Source organism: Canis lupus, chromosome 8, assembly GCF_048164855.1.
Source record: "Canis lupus baileyi chromosome 8, mCanLup2.hap1, whole genome shotgun sequence".
In the NCBI taxonomy this organism is placed as follows: Eukaryota; Metazoa; Chordata; class Mammalia; order Carnivora; family Canidae; genus Canis; species Canis lupus.
In genome coordinates, this window is record NC_132845.1 from 71989236 (window position 1) to 72007213 (window position 17978).

At 36.5% G+C, this 17978-nt stretch overlaps 1 protein-coding gene across 14 annotated transcripts in view; it reads left to right on the plus strand.

Annotated features, from left to right (window-relative positions):
• LOC140639095 (general transcription factor II-I) overlaps positions 1–17978 on the plus strand; it is a 113235-nt gene that overhangs the window by 57492 nt on the left and 37765 nt on the right. For 4 of the 14 annotated variants that reach the window (XM_072837510.1, XM_072837513.1, XM_072837512.1 and 1 more), the window contains exons 10-14: positions 2084–2143; positions 4189–4245; positions 6192–6254; positions 13607–13717; positions 15149–15214. In XM_072837510.1, the coding sequence (XP_072693611.1) occupies positions 2084–2143; positions 4189–4245; positions 6192–6254; positions 13607–13717; positions 15149–15214 (357 nt within the window). The remainder of the gene's footprint in view (positions 1–2083; positions 2144–4188; positions 4246–6191; positions 6255–13606; positions 13718–15148; positions 15215–17978) is intronic. The other 10 variants (XM_072837511.1, XM_072837515.1, XM_072837518.1 and 7 more) reach the window with 5 other exon arrangements.

Below are 17978 nucleotides of genomic sequence, written 5' to 3' on the forward strand. Positions count from 1 at the left end.
TAAAAAGTTAGACTATATAATATATACTAATAAGTAACTGAGTTGATACAGTGATCATTAATATATACTATACACACACACAAAAAATATACCCTTGCATATACCTTACAGTATAAGTATAGCCTCGAAATTAAAATAGAAATAAAGAATTGACACAATTGTGATAAATTTATAGGTCTCTAGTCATGTGGGAGATTTTAACAAATGACTGTCAATAACAGAAACATCTCATGCTGTTGAATACCTATAGATAAGTACAATATTTGCATTCTACAGTTTAGAAGCATGAGCTAATTGATGCATATCTAGAACTCTGCACCCAGTACATAAACTTACAAAGCATGGATCTTTTTAAAAAATTGGCTTTAGGGGACACTTGGGTGGCTCAGCAGTTGGGCATCTGCCTTCGGCTCAGGGTGTGATCCTGGGATCCAGGATCGAGTCTCGCATCAGGATCCCTGCAAGGGGTCTGCTTCTCCCTCTACCTATGTCTTTGCTTCTCTCTCTCTCTCTCTCTCTCTCTCTCTCTAGGTCTCTCATGAATAAATAAATAAATCTTTTAAAAAATTGACTTTATACTTGTTCACAGATAACCTTAAATTCTCTGAACATAATATAATTTGTATAATTAGAAATCAGAAGTAGACAGGTTATTTAAAATAGAAATCCTGTACATTGAAAATCCTACAAAAATGTACTTTGTGTTAAAGAGGACTTGGGATCCCTGGGTGGTGCAGCGGTTTGGCGCCTGCCTTTGGCCCAGGGCGCGATCCTGGAGACCCAGGATCGAATCCCACATCGGGCTCCCGGTGCATGGAGCCTGCTTCTCCCTCTGCCTGTGTCTCTGCCTCTCTCTCTCTCTCTCTGTGACTATCATAAATAAATAAAAATTAAAAAAAAATTTAAAAAAAAATAAAGAGGACTTAATTTTTACAAAATTAGAACAGGACAATATCAAGAATACTACAAAGCCAGAGTGGAAAAGCAGCTAAAGCCATACTTAAAAGTCCAGTAACACCCTTAGCTATCATTTATTTTCTGTGTATAGTTTACCCACGAGCCCATGACTAGGAAGCAATGAATCTGGTGTTTGAATTCAAGTCTCTTTCATTCAGCATCTTGCTCTTAGTTAAAATTCTGAATATAGTTTGTACATCTTCTCTGAAACTATTTTCTCCTATGATGTGTTCCTTGCTTATAATGTGTAGTTTGGGTCTTTGTGAAATTTCTCATGTGATACCTTTCAAAAGTCTTAATGATACTATCCAATATTCAGAGACAGTGAAGTGGTTTGTATTCATTTGAGTACAGGAACATTCTATAAGTAGCCATTAAAAACACAGTGTTTTGTTCTCTGTTTTAGATTGATTACCCTCATCACTAACAAGCTTGATGCTACATGTAACGTGTTGTCACAATCTTCATAGCTTTCTGTGGAGGTTTAGTTATTTCAGAATACTTTCTGTATTAATAACTGGGAAGAACAATTAGGTTATTAAGGAATCCTGTGAATCTGCAGGAAAGAGGGAATTCTGAATTAATAACTCTTAATTTGTCCTGTTTCTGTTTCAGTGGAGATTTAGGCTTACTGATAGTTTAATTACATGATTTTAGAGAGTTAAGGAAAGTGTAGCAATTTGATTCTGCAGTTTTCTTCAGCATGACAAAAGATGAAGCAAATATTTGTAAAGGAAGGAAGCAATACACTTTGTGTGATAAATCTGCATTTACCATCTGTGTAAAGTGAAAGTTGCAGTTTGCTGTTAGGAACCAAACTTCTGTGTGGAACCCATGTCTACTGTTTCAGACGTACCATTCCCATTCAATCCATATGTCTGGTCATTTTCAAAATGTCTCTGGACTGTCTACATATGAACTTATCTGAGGACACCTTTTCCATTCAGTAAGACCATGAATTGATGCCACTCATTTTGTCATTTTTTTTCATTTTGCCTTTTTTTTTTCTTTTTTTTGTTCGTGAAAAGGCTGTATTATTCCATCTCTCTTGTCCAATTTGTTGACTGAGGTGACCCAAAATACAGTTTTGGGATTACTTTTGAAGTATTATCTTTGTATTCCAAAGCAGGCCCTTCCGAAAATGATGATGTTGATGACAAACTCCCCCTTTCGAAGTCTTTACAAGGTATAATGTTTTCACTTCCGTTTTCCCACGTACTGTTGTGATGTGATGTTCTTTATATTGGACAGACTGTGTTTTAGTATTAATATCTGTACTGTTACTTTTCTAAATGGAAAAGGAAAAAGAAAATGTATTGGCCTTTTTTTTTTAAACATAAATGAACTTCACAAGCAACAATTTTTCAAAACCAATTTTCCCTTTTGTGAATCTAGTAATGAATCTCGAAATGGGTACATGACACACTTTCATATTTAAGGTAAAGTACACATTTATACCTTATATCAGAATAGTCAGAAATAAGGTTTTTATTGTATAGTTAGTAATGTAAATATCGAGAAGGTCATGTTGATTCTTAGTTTTTAGAAAGATTTGTGAAATACCACTTGTAAATAAATCCCTAAGTTTATTAATTGAATACTTTTCTGGGAATTTTTGTATAGTGTGCCCTGACTTGAGGATCATAGGCTATGTGATGGCTTTTACTTCTGTCTATTCTGGCTTTGGTCAAGTAGGATCCATTTTTTTTTTTTTTTTTTAAGTTTTTAGTTTTACTTTGACTATAAATGTAATTGCTTATTTCAGATTTAAAAAAGAACAGAAAGGACACAGCATCTTTGTTGACAGACACTTGTGTAATATTAGGGTGGAACAGCGTGCTTAACTTGTTATCCTTTACCCACCCTTCCTTTGTTAAATACTATTCTCTGCTCCATTATCTCTCATTCCTTTGACCTCATCTTTGTTTTCTTTGACTTTACAGTCAAAGAAGCCAGTGCTCCATGAATTCGGATTTTAACATTAAAGGCTGGGGGTGGGGCACTATGTGTTGAGAAAGTATACTTTAAGAGTTAATTAAAGAATAATTCATGTCTCTAGATTTATAGATTTACCTAGTGTTTTGAGCTCAGGTGAGTTTTTATAATATGGAGTTATTGGAAGAGAATCCCAAGATAATCATGGCATCATAAAACTAGACCTTTAAAAACCAAAAGTATTTGACCTTAGTATGGCATTTAAGTTAAAAGGTACTAGACACTGAATGGCAGTTTTTGAAACTGTAATCGATGCTCTTTAAAGATCAAAATAAATACTTATATTTAAACCTATGTCTAGGGGTCACATGTTTAGTATAGCTTCTGAGTTCAGTTGTTAGTGGATGACAAAATGGATTGCATTTTACTTCCCCTATCTGATTTATTCTTACTCCTATGTAATATAGTTTATTGATACCTGAAGGCAGTGATTTTCAGCTTTTTCCATGCTAGTAGCTCAGACATTTAAGGACAGAGGATGATATTCTGGGGCAGTTTGGGCAATTAATCCTAAGTGGCTCTCTAATGTTGTAGATTACTTCTTTCCTATTTATGAGTAAAACTTCTGCACTAGTAGGATGAGCCTGTTTACCTTGTGACTGCCTAACCTGATACATTGCTTTATGTTCCAGTTTTTAGAAGCAGGCAGATTATATTACCTGAATTAAAATGCTTTTGAGACTAAAGGTAGTATCTTAAATTTTAACTTACGAGTTTCCTTTTAGTACAACTTTGATTAAATAATGGGGATTGCGTTTCCATAGCTTCCGCCATTGTAAAAATGGAAAGCAGGAAACATTTCACAGCAAAACCTGAACTTGTTTGTGTAGACTTTAATAGAGTCTGTGAGCAAAGATAGAATTTACTCTGATTTGTGTTTTTGTGTGTGCGTCATTGACAGATGAGCATGGTACCTTGAACCATAATTGTTCTGTATCTCAAATTCCAACATCTATCAGTAATTATATTGTATAGTAACAGTAATAATATTAAATCCCCAAACCTACTTAGGTTTCTTTATCTGTTTACATTTTAAAATAATTTCTTGTGCTTTCAAATAGAAGTTTTATGTGTTTTTCTGAATTAGATCGCATTGTTGGAATTAACTGCAGAGGAGTTAATCAGTTTGTATATGTTGTATGGTTAAGTGTTAAATTATTTGCACTGTTGCCTAGTTTCTCTTCTTTCAATGTAAGTTTTTACTGGTTTAGTATATGTGGTTTATTTTCTCTTTAGGGAGCCATCATTCTTCAGAAGGCAATGAAGGAACAGAAATGGAAGTACCAGCAGAAGGTTAGAAATAAAGGGATTTTAAATTTGCAGTAATCATATTATGTTTGTTCTCTATTATAGAGAATATTGCCCTTCAAACACCTTATTTGAAACTAAAAAGTTGATTGTTTTGGTATGCCTTCTTAGCCAACAGGTTTATTTTTTTAGTCCTAAGGTGTAATATACATATATAACTGTATTGAGTAATAAAGCATATGGGGATGAAAACAGAAGTGGTAAGTAAAACTCTTCATGATGCAAAATGCTGCCCTTTTTTCCTGATCATCTTGTGCCATATTGCAGATCTCTCAAAGATTGGCTTCAATATTTTAGACCGAAAAAAATGACTGGTTTCTGTTCATATTTCATTCTTAAAAATATTATGTAACGGTACCTTTTTTTTTTTTTTTTCAAAGTAGTGTTTCCACGTAAGATTAATAAAGGAGGGATTTTCTCTCTGTTTATTTTTATACCCTTTGGAACTCCTTTCTCTGTTTCTCAGCCAATCCTCCTTCAATTGTGGCGTCAAGGAAATATTTAACTGTGGTATGGCTCCTTAAATTCTCCAGATCCTAAGTGAAACTATTACTGAGCCAAATGGCTTCCTATTTCTCAGCAGTTTACATAATTCCAGAAGAATTCTTGTAGATTTTTCCCAAGGAAAATGACTGGTGTAAGGTACCCGAATCTTGTTTTAGAATTTTGATTTCTCTCAAAAACTGGTCATGTTGTGCCTACCCCACCACCACCCCTGCCCAAATAGAAAAGGAGTCTTTTCGAGAATATTTTTATTCCTTATATTTGCTTTTTTATTTAACTTTTAAAAATCATTAATTTGATTTCTACCCTCTTTTGAGGATAGGGAGGTCTTAAGGTCCCTGAAATGTCGGCTAAGTTTTCCAAATTCGATTTTAGAATTTGGTTTCTAACTGAAGTACATATCTTGCAAAAATATCAAGATGCTCATTTTCAACAATATTTTACATTTCTTTTTGAGATCTTTTTATAGAAAATTGTGTGGATTATTATTATTTTTTTAATGTTTTACTGTCAGGAGGTAATTAGATGGTTTCCTCTGTAACATTTGTTTTAGATAGGTGGTCTATGTGCAACAGTGAGCTACCTGTGTGCAGGCCACACCTGGCACAGGGCTTCTTCAGGCAGTCTGCATTGCTCCATAGTCCACATTCTAGGCTTTGAAATACTTGATGTTTGAGATTTTTATTGTCCCATTTCAGTATGAACAGAGTTGAGTTGGACCTGGGTTCTGGTCTTTATTCTTTTACTAACAAGTGAACATAATCTTTGGCAAATCAATTAATCTCTCAACCTTTGCAAAATGAAAAGAGAGTTGACAAGGATACTCTCTAGCTGAGCTTTCTAGCACTAACATTCTCATGTACATTTGTTTTGTGTAGTAGTACAAAAAGAAACAAAAGATCTTATGTTTTATGAGTCTGCTGCATATCATGTTAGGGGATTGAGTCCTCTCTGCTTCTGTTCCAGCCATTATCTTGATATGAAGGTCCCCAGATCAAAAAATGGATTGTGGTTTTATTTAATGCTGTAAACCACTCCTAGGATCTCTGAAAGGAGAGGGGAAATAGTAAACAAGAGAGAAAGCCTCGAGTCTGTCCTAGCATTTTCTAGTTTCAGCAGGAAAACAATAGTGACGGCATTATAATCTCCTTCCTGTAAACTCGGAGGTTTTTGAGTCCGTTAATGTTTACTGCAAGTAGCTTGGTATTATCAAGTAGTTGTCCAGAGGTTTTCTTTCTGTTTTCCCTCATCTCTGTTTGCCATGAAAAGGGTCAGATGTTCTAACCTAACAACTATGAGCTGAATTCAAATGCCAGTAACAATTTTCTCGTAGGCTGCTTTTGGAGTAACAGTGAATCAGTGAAATGTTGGAACTTACAGAAAGTGCTGTATAACGAATGTCATTTTAGAATTTTATTTTTTTCAAGATTCTACTCAGCATGTCCCTTCAGAAACAAGTGAGGACCCCGAAGTTGAGGTGACTATCGAAGGTTAGTTCCCGGAAGCCTGGATTCCAAAAGTGGACTTCTGGTCATAAAACCCTTTGTCACATTCACATTGCCGAGTATACATTCCATTCATTCTTAACGGAAACTTGTGAGAAGAACTGATGCATATATGTGTATGTGTGACCAAGGCAGCCCGCTTCCCAGCAACGCAGCCAGTGCTTTGGGACCTCTAGACAACCAGGCAGGGTGTGAGCACAGGCAGCGGCCCACAAGTCGACCGAGCTGTCCTTCACTGTCACTGGGAATCGAAAGTAAACACATGAAAACAATGACCAAACATGATGCTCACAAAAACAGTTTAGAACCTGTGCTTGGGTTGCAACAGAAGAGAGCTAATTTGTACCTCCATGAATTGGAAGGGAAAGTGTGGAGAGTTCTTTCCTCATTCTTCACATTTGCCCCTAGAACACTATTAAAGGCTGATGCAGAATCTGTCTTTAAAAATGATTATTGAAGCAGTAGCGATGAATAGATGCTCAAGTAACATCTTTAGTGACAGTGGCTTCAAACCTAGTTTGTCTTCCAAGGTACTGCATGAATGCAGATAGGCCAGGATTATGAATAAATTAAGCTAATAGAAAATTATTAATAGTATCACTTCTCATGTTTAATAATTCCTAGATGCATGTTGATATTTTTCCTTTTCAATTAATGGCTTATGCTACTCCTCTAAAATGCCCCCCCATCTCTCCTCCCTTCCCCTCCACTAGTAGTACTTTCTTAGAGTAAAATGTTGAAACATTATAATAAATTGTACTATGTAAAGTTTTGTTTACCAATCCTGCTCTGTTCTAAAATCCCTAAACTCAGGTAGATACCAGTTTATTGTGTATAAATACACATGTATGTATATATTTAGTTTTGCAAAAATATATAGATATTTTCAGCATACATTATAATGATCATTTAAAATACACATATATCACATTTCCATAGAATTCCCCCCTTCAACCACACATCTTAGTGATTCAGGGTTTTGAGGTTTGTTTTGTTTTTTGTTTTTTCCTGCAGCCTAACCTTTTTTAATTTGATCTCTCTCTCTCTTTTTATAACCTGTCTCCTTTGTTATTTGGTTATTTATCATGTTTTGCTGTTTCATACTACTCAAAATGTTTGTCTTCATTGCTTCTGAAATATGTTGATGATTCTCATGGGAATTTGTTTCATACTTCATGTCTTAATAGCTCAGTATCACACACACATTTCTTGAATCATTAATATAATTTCACTAACCTAAAAGCAATTTCGAATTGTTTGTAGTCAGCATTATATACTTGAATTTAACTGCTTTTTAGTTAGAAGCCTCATTAATTATGAGAGAAGAACTTTTTAAAAGTATGTAAATATTATATACACTCAGAACTTTGTCCTTTCTGCAGAGATAGGAAAAATAGACGATTAATAAAATTATTAGAATAAAACTTTTTTATGACAGGGTGAGAAGGGGCAGAGGGAGAGAGAGAAAATCTTAAGCAGGCTTCTCTACTCAGCGCGAGCCTGATCTTGACCCTGAGATCATGACCTGAGCTGGAACCAAGAGGGACACTTGACCCCATTGATCCACCCAGGTGCCCCTAGAATGAAACTTTTAAGTAGGACTAGTAACCTAGTAGATTTAGGAATACTTAAAGCAGGTAAAAACTTAAAATTGGTTGGAAAATAATTACTTGACATTTATAGCACAAGACCTTTAAAGATAATCATGAAATGAATGGATCTTGAGCCTGAAGTGTCAGTCTTTTCAGTTTTAACTCTTTGAAGGGGAATGATAAATCCTGTCTCTCTGAATTTGAGACAGTGCCAGAAGTTTGCTTTACCCATTCTAATTTATCCACAAGTAGTAGAATTTCTTTATGGTCAGAAGACCAGTGAAATGCCAGGTTTTTGCAAAGTAATTGCCTTTCAGGCTGTCATCCTCCACAGCATATACTTTCACACACATGGTCAATATCAACCTTAATTTAAATTGATGATTTTTAATCATTATATGACTAGTTAAGATACTGATAGAAAAAGAAAATGTGGTAAAACCTCCTAATACAAAAAATATACAAGCATTGAACAAGAGGGATGGTTTTTTGTTTGGTTTTGTTTTAAGACAGTGACTTATAAAAAGATTCCTACTATAAGAAGTTTTGAGGTTGAAAAATCCCTGTGTTTCATGAATGAAGTACATTTAAAAGGAAAATTATCTCTAGAGAATGATACCAGTTTTGTTTAAGAAAATGCTGGGCTTAAAAGAAGATACATGAAGGTAATCCTACTTGCTTGGGATGACTTTTATTTTTGTATCTTTCTGTATTTCCCAAATAGTTTATAGAAAAGAAAAACAAAAAAACTTGTCATCAAGTAAGTTTGTTAGACTTTTCCACAGCACTTTATTGTTGATCTCTGCATTTGAAATCATATAGAGCTGCAAAGAGGTTAATTTGGCATCACTGAAGACACATTATCTAGGATCGTAGTCCTTACCATTGCTGGTGGTGTGCTCGGAGTTGTGCTCTTCCATCTGTGGTGATGCATTTGTCCTTGGAGCCATTGGTATACATTCCCCTTGTATGTGACTTAGGTTTGGAAAATGGCCTTTGGAATAAGAGGCTTGCCTTAATTTAGTAAACATCATGCCTGCATTTGGAAGTAAAATTGGATTGCTGATAGGTCTTTAATACATGCATAGGGAATCTTACTTATTTATTTAAGATTTTATTTATTTATTCATGAGAGAGACAGAGAGAGAGGCAGAGACATAGGCAGAGAGAGAAGGAGGGTCCTCACAGGGATCCCAATGTGGAACTCCATCCCGGACCCGGGGAATCACGCCCTGAGCCAAAGGCAGACACTCAACTGCAGAGCCACCCAGGCATCCCAAGGGAATCTTATTTAGAACCGTTTGCTCTCGCTGTCATGGGCAAGGTAATACAGGAGTGTTTTGTGCTTCAGAAGAGGCTCCCATCATGCACGCTTCTCTGTTAGGGCACTGGTTCCCAAACCTGAGCCTCTCACACATGTCCGTTGTGCTGTGGCAAAACCTCCTGTTCATTTCTTCACTCAAGGTTTTCCTTTAAGTTGATTGTAAGGAGACTCATTTAGAAACAAATCCTTCATTTTCTGAAGTAAAGCTGTGTTTGAAATATTAATTTTCTTTCTCCCTGTCCATGGAAACATACACAAATACTTCAACACAGCAGTGCAGTTCTACATGTAGCAGGCACATGGACTGTTACTGGAGAACACTGTGTTAGAGCTTCAATAGCTGGATGACTTGTCATCCTCCATTGGAATCCTTTTTTTGTGACACTCATGAGTAGGATTTTCATAAATATTTGGCTGCTGCTTATAATTAAGGACTACGCTATGCAAGTATTCATTTAATCATTGTGCAAATAACCAGCACCTCGTATGTGCCTGGGATTGCACATGGTGATTAGGATTTAGGAAGGAACAGGATAGGCAAGTCTACTAGAGGTATTTGATCAAGAGGAGCAACAGTTCTGTTCTTCCCTTTGAGGAAACAAGGCTGCTTTGTGAAAGACTGAGTAGACTGGAGCAGAGCAGGAACACCGGCCTTAGAAGCTGTTGTGTTCGGCTACCCAGGGCCAGAGGCCAGATGTTTTAGAGCAGGATGGAGGCATTGGAGATAAAAGTAGGTGAATTGTGAGTCTGTTCTGAAAATAGAGCCAGTAGGCTTTGCTGTTCGTCACTGTTTAATTATTGTACTTATCTTGGAAACATTATCAGCATGTTCATAGGATCTGGATGGTTAAGTACGTTATAGTATTTGAAATTTTTTGTGTTTAGAATTATATAGCTGCTTAAGAATCATATAATGAGTTTCCTTTTTTAAATTTTTTTTTATATAATGAGTTTCCTATTGTTTCTGTAAAAATTAGAGTATTAAAGGAGTTGGGACCTAGATCCATGGATGAAAACTGCCATCCATTAATTTTAAAATGCGTAGGGTAATTCATGACTCTGCATAATTTCAAGAGGAATATGGTATCTAGTTTATTAGTTTGATCTTTAAAAAATAGATGTCAGATTGTATGGTGGAAGCATCACCATTGGATTGTGTTGCAAATAAAAGTAGCAGAAGATTTGTTTCATATTTCATTAATGCATTCAGCGTTAAGGATGCCATAATAAATTTAAGCTCTGAAGTCTGTGCTGTCCTGTAGGTATATTTGTAAATATGTTGCAGAAAGGGGAATGGGCTTTTCTAAATACACATTTTGAGTTAGGGACAGTAGTTGCCTTTTTTTTTCAAGATGTGGTAGGTGCTTGTGTTAGTACTGGCAGCGTAATACTTCTCTATTCCCGCATAACAACTTCTGCACATTAAAATATTTTGAAATTTATCTTACCAGCTTTCAACATTGATGGTGTAAACATTTTTAGTTTGGGGTTGAATTTGAAGCCTCCTGAAATACGCATCTTTTAACACAGAAGTGGGTTGTTTCTAACGTGGAAATGCCACGATAATTAGAATGACTGTTCTGTCTGCCGGACTTGATTGCCAGAAGAGGCAAATGCTTAGGGCTTTATTTGATATTTTTGCTACAGAGAAGTAAGTAATTTTTATCCTTTGTGGAAAGGATTTTGAAGTCAAAATAACATTTGCTCGTACTTTCTCAAAAGAAATTAGTTTTTTGCAGAAAAAAGTGGAAAAGGCTATGGAAGATATGGTCAGGCTCGTAGCTGTTACTTTGATTTCATTCCACGTTTCATGGGATTTAAAACGTCCAAAGATTGATTAGTAAATATATGAAATGGCTTAGTCTTTTACTAGAATGTGTGGTGTAATTTTTTTTTTTACCACAAGTAATTAAATTTATCTCTTTGTATTTGTTCACATTTATAGATTAAACATACTTGTCGCTGGAGAGAAATGGGATACCACTCTTTAATATATTATGGTCTGTTCAATTGCTTGTCTTATTTGAAAACACTCTCCTAGATTTGTCTTTGTTCTTTATTTCTGTTTATAGTTAATGAGGTTACTTTTATAAAATTGGTGTATCCTATTAAATCCCTTATGTTGTAAAATAAAGCTGGACTGATCAAAGAGGTCTTGACACTAAAGAAAAGCTGTTTTGCCCTTGCCCCTGGGCCTCAGTTTCAAAGAGCATATAGTGGAGATTAATATAATAGATTGCTGGGATTCTTCATTACCACCCTCCAGCTCTCTTGTCGTCTTAATTTTATACTTTTAGTTTTCATTGTATGTAATTCAGTTAACAATCAGTTTAAATGATGACCTATAGAAGTAGGCTACATTTACCCTACAGAGAAAGTATTTTTGCTTTTAATGTCATTGCTTAATGTTTGTAAAGAAACGTTAACATCAAGAGTTTAAAATGCTTTGACATGGGGGCGCCTGACTGGCTGAGCCAGCAGAACATGCCACTCTTGATCTCAGAGTCATGAGTTCGAGCCCCACGTTGAGGGTAGAGATTACTTAAGATAAAACAAAGAGGTTTGACACTATTCATAGGTGAACCGAGTGTCTTTCATTTTACTTTATGCAAACTAGCATGAAAATACTCGTCTGCTTCTAAAAATCTGGAAGTTGAAAAAAATGGGGTTGGTTTTTGTTTTTTTTTTTCTAGTACATTTTCAGAATCGAAGGGCAAACATATTAATGACACTTCTTATGTTTTCCCAAATGTGTCTTTTCAGATTGAATATAATTACTCGATAATCTTTATAGTCTTTTGACCATTTTTATAGTCATTTGACCACTAATCCTTGTAGTATTTTAATAAGCCCAGATGACATGATCGAGTTTTATTTTACTAGTTTGTAATTTTAAAATCTTCTACAATAGATTTCTTTTTTTCTGGATTTGAAGAAGTGTTTCTACAGTGGCTGTCAATACATAAAAGAGTATTTTAAGTTGTTTATATGATAACATTTCCCACTATCCCCTAAATGTGGCATTTTGGTCTTTTCCAGCTCATAAATGGGTCCTGATGTGACTTAATCTGGTATTGGTGACATTGGTGACTTTTTCTCCTATTGGTTGGAATAATCACCAAATGATTTCAGGTTACTAGAGTATCTCTTGGTGTTTGAGGAAGAACCAGGATTACAGTGTCTGATTGTGTTCTATGATGCCGGGAGAGGAATGACATACACGTCTTTTAAGCTTCGGTCAGATTTTCCCTTGATTAACGTACAAAATACATAGAAGTTATGTATGGTTGTTCTAGGCAATGTTGTGTATTTGCTGAATTGGAATTTCTTGTTCTCTCTTTGAGAGTACTATGTTAGTGTGCTGGTAAGAGTCACACTCAGAGTCTGATCTCAGCTGCACTGCTGAGTGGTGTGTCATGGTTAAGTCACAGAACACTTGCTAAGCCGATTTCTTGAGTTGTGAGAGGAAAGTGAAAATTATTTAGAAGAGTGACCTGTAGTACTTGAATGGCATCTTTTTGAGATTGTCTTTAATACAGTGATTATTTCTTCCCCATTCCCAGATTGAATTTCAAGTAGAGATTTTGTAAAGTGGTAGTTTTAGTAATGTATGGATGATGTTTGAGCAGAAATCAGTATTGTACCACATGACATTTTCAGGGTTCTAGCAAAAGATGGCATTGGTAGCTTTTCTTATTTTATCCAGATGTCCTTAATTCTAGCATTAGATGCAGTTTCCTAGCAGAGTCACACTGCAGACATATCCACTAAGACAGTATCATGAACTCGGGCTACCAATGTCTTAAGTCGTCTACATTCTGTACTTAAATATCTGCTTGCCCACTTCTACTAGGTTTTGTGTTGACTCAGCGTTATCTGTTTCACAAATAATGTAGCATTATTTCATTAATTCTGTAAGTTCTGTGTTTGTTAAAAGTGTTCGACATACAGTTACCCACCCTCCCTTGTTTGTGCATGCTTGGATCTTGTATGAGCTGAAATAGTTTTCTCTTCAAGCTATGTTTCCTCCCCCTTTTCTTACATATTTGTAGAACTGTAGTTACCTGTCTCCATTAAAACCTTTTTCTTGAAAAGACTCTAAAGAGATTGTAATCTCAAGAATTGAGAGGAGTTAGGGGAGAAGGGAAATCTATGAGGATGTGGTTCCAGTTAAGCAAAGTCAAGATGATGAAGTAAGGTAGAGAGATGAGGACTGTCTACCTGAGCACTGCCTCCCAGAGCAGGAAAGCTGAAGGGGTTACTGGGAGGGACTAGGCACAGATGCCCGCAGGGAGGTGCTGACTGCCTCTGCCCACGGGGGTGAAGACTCCCACCTCTGTCTTTGAATATTGAGGATTGAACAGCGGTAGCTGGGACTATGTCATACTGTTCCTCCAGTGATGACCATTTTCTTTTTCAAGATGATGATTATTCTCCACCTACCAAGAGACCAAAGAGCAGCGAGCCGCCCCAGCCAGCGGTCTCGGAGCCTGCCAATGCTGGGAAGCGGAAAGTGAGGGAGTTCAACTTCGGTACGTTCAAGATCAGACGTGGGCAGGCGCCTTTCCTCTCTGTCCTTCCAGTGATTTCTTGTAGAACTTTGAGCCATTCTGGTGAGCGTGGAGGGAATGAGCTGCTTTAAAAATACATTACTACCTTAGATTAGCACAGTTGGAAGCAAGCTTACAGACACTGCTGAAGCAAGGTTTGGGGCCGAGCACGAGGCACAGCATCTTCTGATGTTAAGTACAGTTAATAGACTTTGAGTCAGGGTTTTGACGACTTAGTAATTAAGTCGTTTTTCTTCACTTTAAAACCTCATTTGCTTATTTAAAATCTATTTTACGCATTGATTTTTCTTGTACTGTGTAACTGCCAGCAGCTAATCTAAACAAGCCCCAGCGGATGATGTATCTTTTTTAAGGGACTAAATATCAGTGGAGCAAATTATATTTGCAATCCATATTTTGAATAGTTAGAACATTTCACTTGTGTACTTTTTTTTTTTTTAAGATTCTATTTATTCATGAGAGACACAGAGAGAGAGGCAGAGACACAGGCAGAGGGAGAAGCAGGCTCCATGCAAGGAGCCCAACTCAGGACCCAATCCCGGGACTCCAGGACCACGCCCTGGGGCCGAAGGCAGGCGCTAAATCGCGGAGCCACCCAGGGGTCCCCACTTGTGTACTTTTTAAGTAGCTTTTTAAGTATTTTAATTTGTCATAGTCATAAATGTTGGATATAAATTGATTTTTATATGGATAGTAGTAAGTTTGCAGCTATTTATATTCCTTAGCACTCTCTTGAAGGGTGCAACTGTGTTTAAATACTTATTTCGACAGAACATAGGCATGCTTTAGAAAGTTTTCAGAATGACCTTAGACACCTCCTCTTTTTTGCCTCCACTTAATACTGTTTAATTGGACTGGTCTTTTTTGACCTTTTTAGAAATTATCAGGCTAAAAAGAGGTACTCGGTTTATTTTGAAAATAAACTTTGTTTTTCTTGAAGGTTTTTTTATTTATTTAAGTAATCTCTGCACCTCATGTGGGGCTTGAACTCAATGGCCCCAAGATCAAGAGTTGCACATTCTTTTGACTGAGCCAGCTGGGTGCCCCTTGAAAATAAACTTTCAAAAACATCTCTTATAACCTCTCACTGGACCAATCCTAAGAAGCACAAAAAAGAGAATAGTTCTTCAGAAAGCAGTAAAATTATATAGATGGAGTTGCATTATTAAAAATTAGGATGGGTGCACTAGCTGACTCAGTAAGTGGAAGACTGTTGGTCTTGGTTGGGATCATGAGTTCAAGTCCCATGTTGTACATAGAGATTACTTAATATAAAAAAATAGGATATATTATGTAGAAAATAAGTTATTAGATGTTGGATCATTGTAATATAATAGTGTGTCCAAACGGGGATTTATTATTTAGATGTAACTTGAAATCTCAATTTTTCAGAGAAATGGAATGCTCGAATTACTGATCTACGGAAACAAGTGGAAGAGTTGTTTGAAAGAAAATATGGTGAGTCTAAACTCAGGTATTCTTTTTATTTTATTTTAAGATTTTATTTATTTGACAGAGCACAAGCAGGGGGAATTGGCAGGCAGGACGGAGAGGGAGAAGCAGACTCCCCACTGAGCAGGGAGCCCTATGAGGGGCTCCATCCCAGGACCCTGGGATCATGACCTGAGCCAAAGGCAGACACTTAACTGACTGAGCCACCCAGGCACCCCTAAACTAAGAAATTCTTATAATAGTTTGTTGATAAGCCTTTTAACAATGAGGTTATATATCATCCAATGTAAGAAAGTCCACTTCTCTCAGTGAAGTGTGCCTTGCTTGTATATGGTTCCCTTAGAAGGTCATGGGGAGTATCTGTCCAAATATTAGAAACCCTATCTCCTAGATTACTTTGATGGTTTGGGAAAGTTTTCTTTCTGTGATTACCAGGAAGCATTTCTCTTAACACTTCAACATGAGCCTTTGGGAGTTTATTTACATATTTGTTGCAAAAGTCCCAGATCTTGGAGGTTGAATTGAAGTTGAGATTCTTTAGTAATAGTCTTACTTCATCTGCTATGTTAAGTCTGGTATTCATCTAGTGTCCCAGTTTTTGATGATTGATACATAATTGGTTAAGTTAGATCTCAAATTCTCTTCTCCTTTCCTTTCATTATTCTATCCTACATTTGTCTTTAGATAGTGATCAAGGAAACAAGCACCGTGTTACCACCAGTTGGTATATATTAAATGCTCACCTAAAAATAGCAACCATCATTGAACTGTGTTTTTATTTGGAGGATTCTTTACTTTGTACTAGACTGACAGTCTATAAAATGGGCTGATTCACTGAATTTTCACTTGAAAATCCTATATTTAGCGTGTTCTCCTGTATCACTGAGTTTCTCTGGGTTACGCTCTTGAATGATAAACTACACGGGTATTATTTACTTTGATAAACTTCAAATATGACAGCCACCCCGTCTGTGGAGATTCAGAATGAGAGCAAATTCAGTAACAAATTCATTTAACTTTCCCCTAATGCTTTCAGTTATTTCCTTAAGATTCTCTTAGTAGCCTTCCCTCTCCAGTAGCCAGAGCAGTTTGCCTGTGATTTTAATTGGTCCACTTCAAAGCAGAAACTCCCAGAACCTGTTCTACATTAAGCAGTGTCCCATGCTGGTAAGGTTACAGGCCCTGGGGACAGAATGCTCGGCCATTTCTCTTCATTCCTCTCTGAGCCTTTCTTGGGAAAGGATCAGCAGAGCTGAGGATGTGTTACGAAGATTTGATAAGATAGCATAGTGTCTGTAAATTACTTCCTGTAATAGGTTGTATGTAATTAGCAAGTGCTTTTTGTTTACACATTTGTTATTATATACTTACTGTAGTACTGTTTGCAGTAAAAATAATTACTCTTAGACAGTTTTAGAAATCTCAGTGCTTCTCATAAAGAGAAATTCTGTTTTTGCTTGGTGATTTACTTCATTATTTTGCATGTAAGAAAATAATGTTTTCCTAGCATGATGAGATTATAAGAACATTATTCACATTTTACAAATTGAAACAATAGTGATAGCCTTAGGGGAAGATGCTTTCTTTGTTATGTGAATAGGATTTTCAGATGCAGTACATCAACAAAGGATGTTAAATGTAACTCAGCAGTAATGCGAACTGCGGTCCACTTGAAACTTCAGTACAGGTATTAACATTTAGCAAACAGACTTCTACATAGAATACTAGTGAAAAAGGATGGCTGTTTTGATGAGGTGGGATTCCTGTGGAACAAGGAGGAGGCAGCAAGGGGGGGGCCTTTTTGGCCAGGTCAGTAGCTCATTGGCTGTTCTTGCTGTACACCCCCTAGAAAGCTTTTTCCGTAACTGCTGTGCTCATCGAGTGAAGTAAAAGCCTTTGAGAGGAGTGATATGTGTCTGCTCTGCAGTCCTAAAATACTTGGCATTGATTGACTCAGTATCAAAATATTTAAATGAAATTTTTAATACAATCTATAAATGTGTCTCTGTTGTAGATGAGTTTAACTCATGCTTTTTAAAACCTTTTTATTAAATTTTCCAAACAAAACTAAAAGTAAGTGATACAGAGACCCTCTAAGTATCCATCACCCAAATTCAACAACCTTTAACATTATGAGAGTTTCCTTCTTGTCCTCTCTCTCCTGTCCCATCTCTTTTTGATGCAAACTTACTTTAAAATTACAATATCCTGGGGTGCCTGGGTGGCTCAGCAGTTGAGTGTCTGCCTTCAGCTCAGGGCATGATCCCGGGTCCAAGGATCCAGTCCCACTCCCTGCAAGGAGTCTGCTTCTCTCTCTGCCTCCCTCTCTGTGTCTCTTATGAATAAATAAATAAAATCATAAAAAACAAACAAACAAAACTGCAGTGTCCCAGACACCTTGTCATTTCAGCTCTACATTTCAAAATGGGGAGTTGGGTGCCTGGCTGGCTCAGTCTGTAGAGCATGCCGCTCTTGATACACCCAGGGTCATGAGTTTAGTCCCCTTGTTGGGCATAAAGCTTACTTTGAAAACAAACCATGCAAAATCAGGAGTTAGGTGAGGGGAAAGAATTGTCTTAATCTCAGTTCCATTATCACAAACATTACATATGATATTCAGCTATAACCTGTTGTTTGGAGAATCTGACCCTTTCTAGTTTGTTTGATAAAATCACTAAGGTCTTCTCATTATATTTGATTCTCCATGTTTTTGACCTTTCGCAGCTGCTGCATTATTTTACCTTTGGACAAGCATATCTTAGCAGAATCT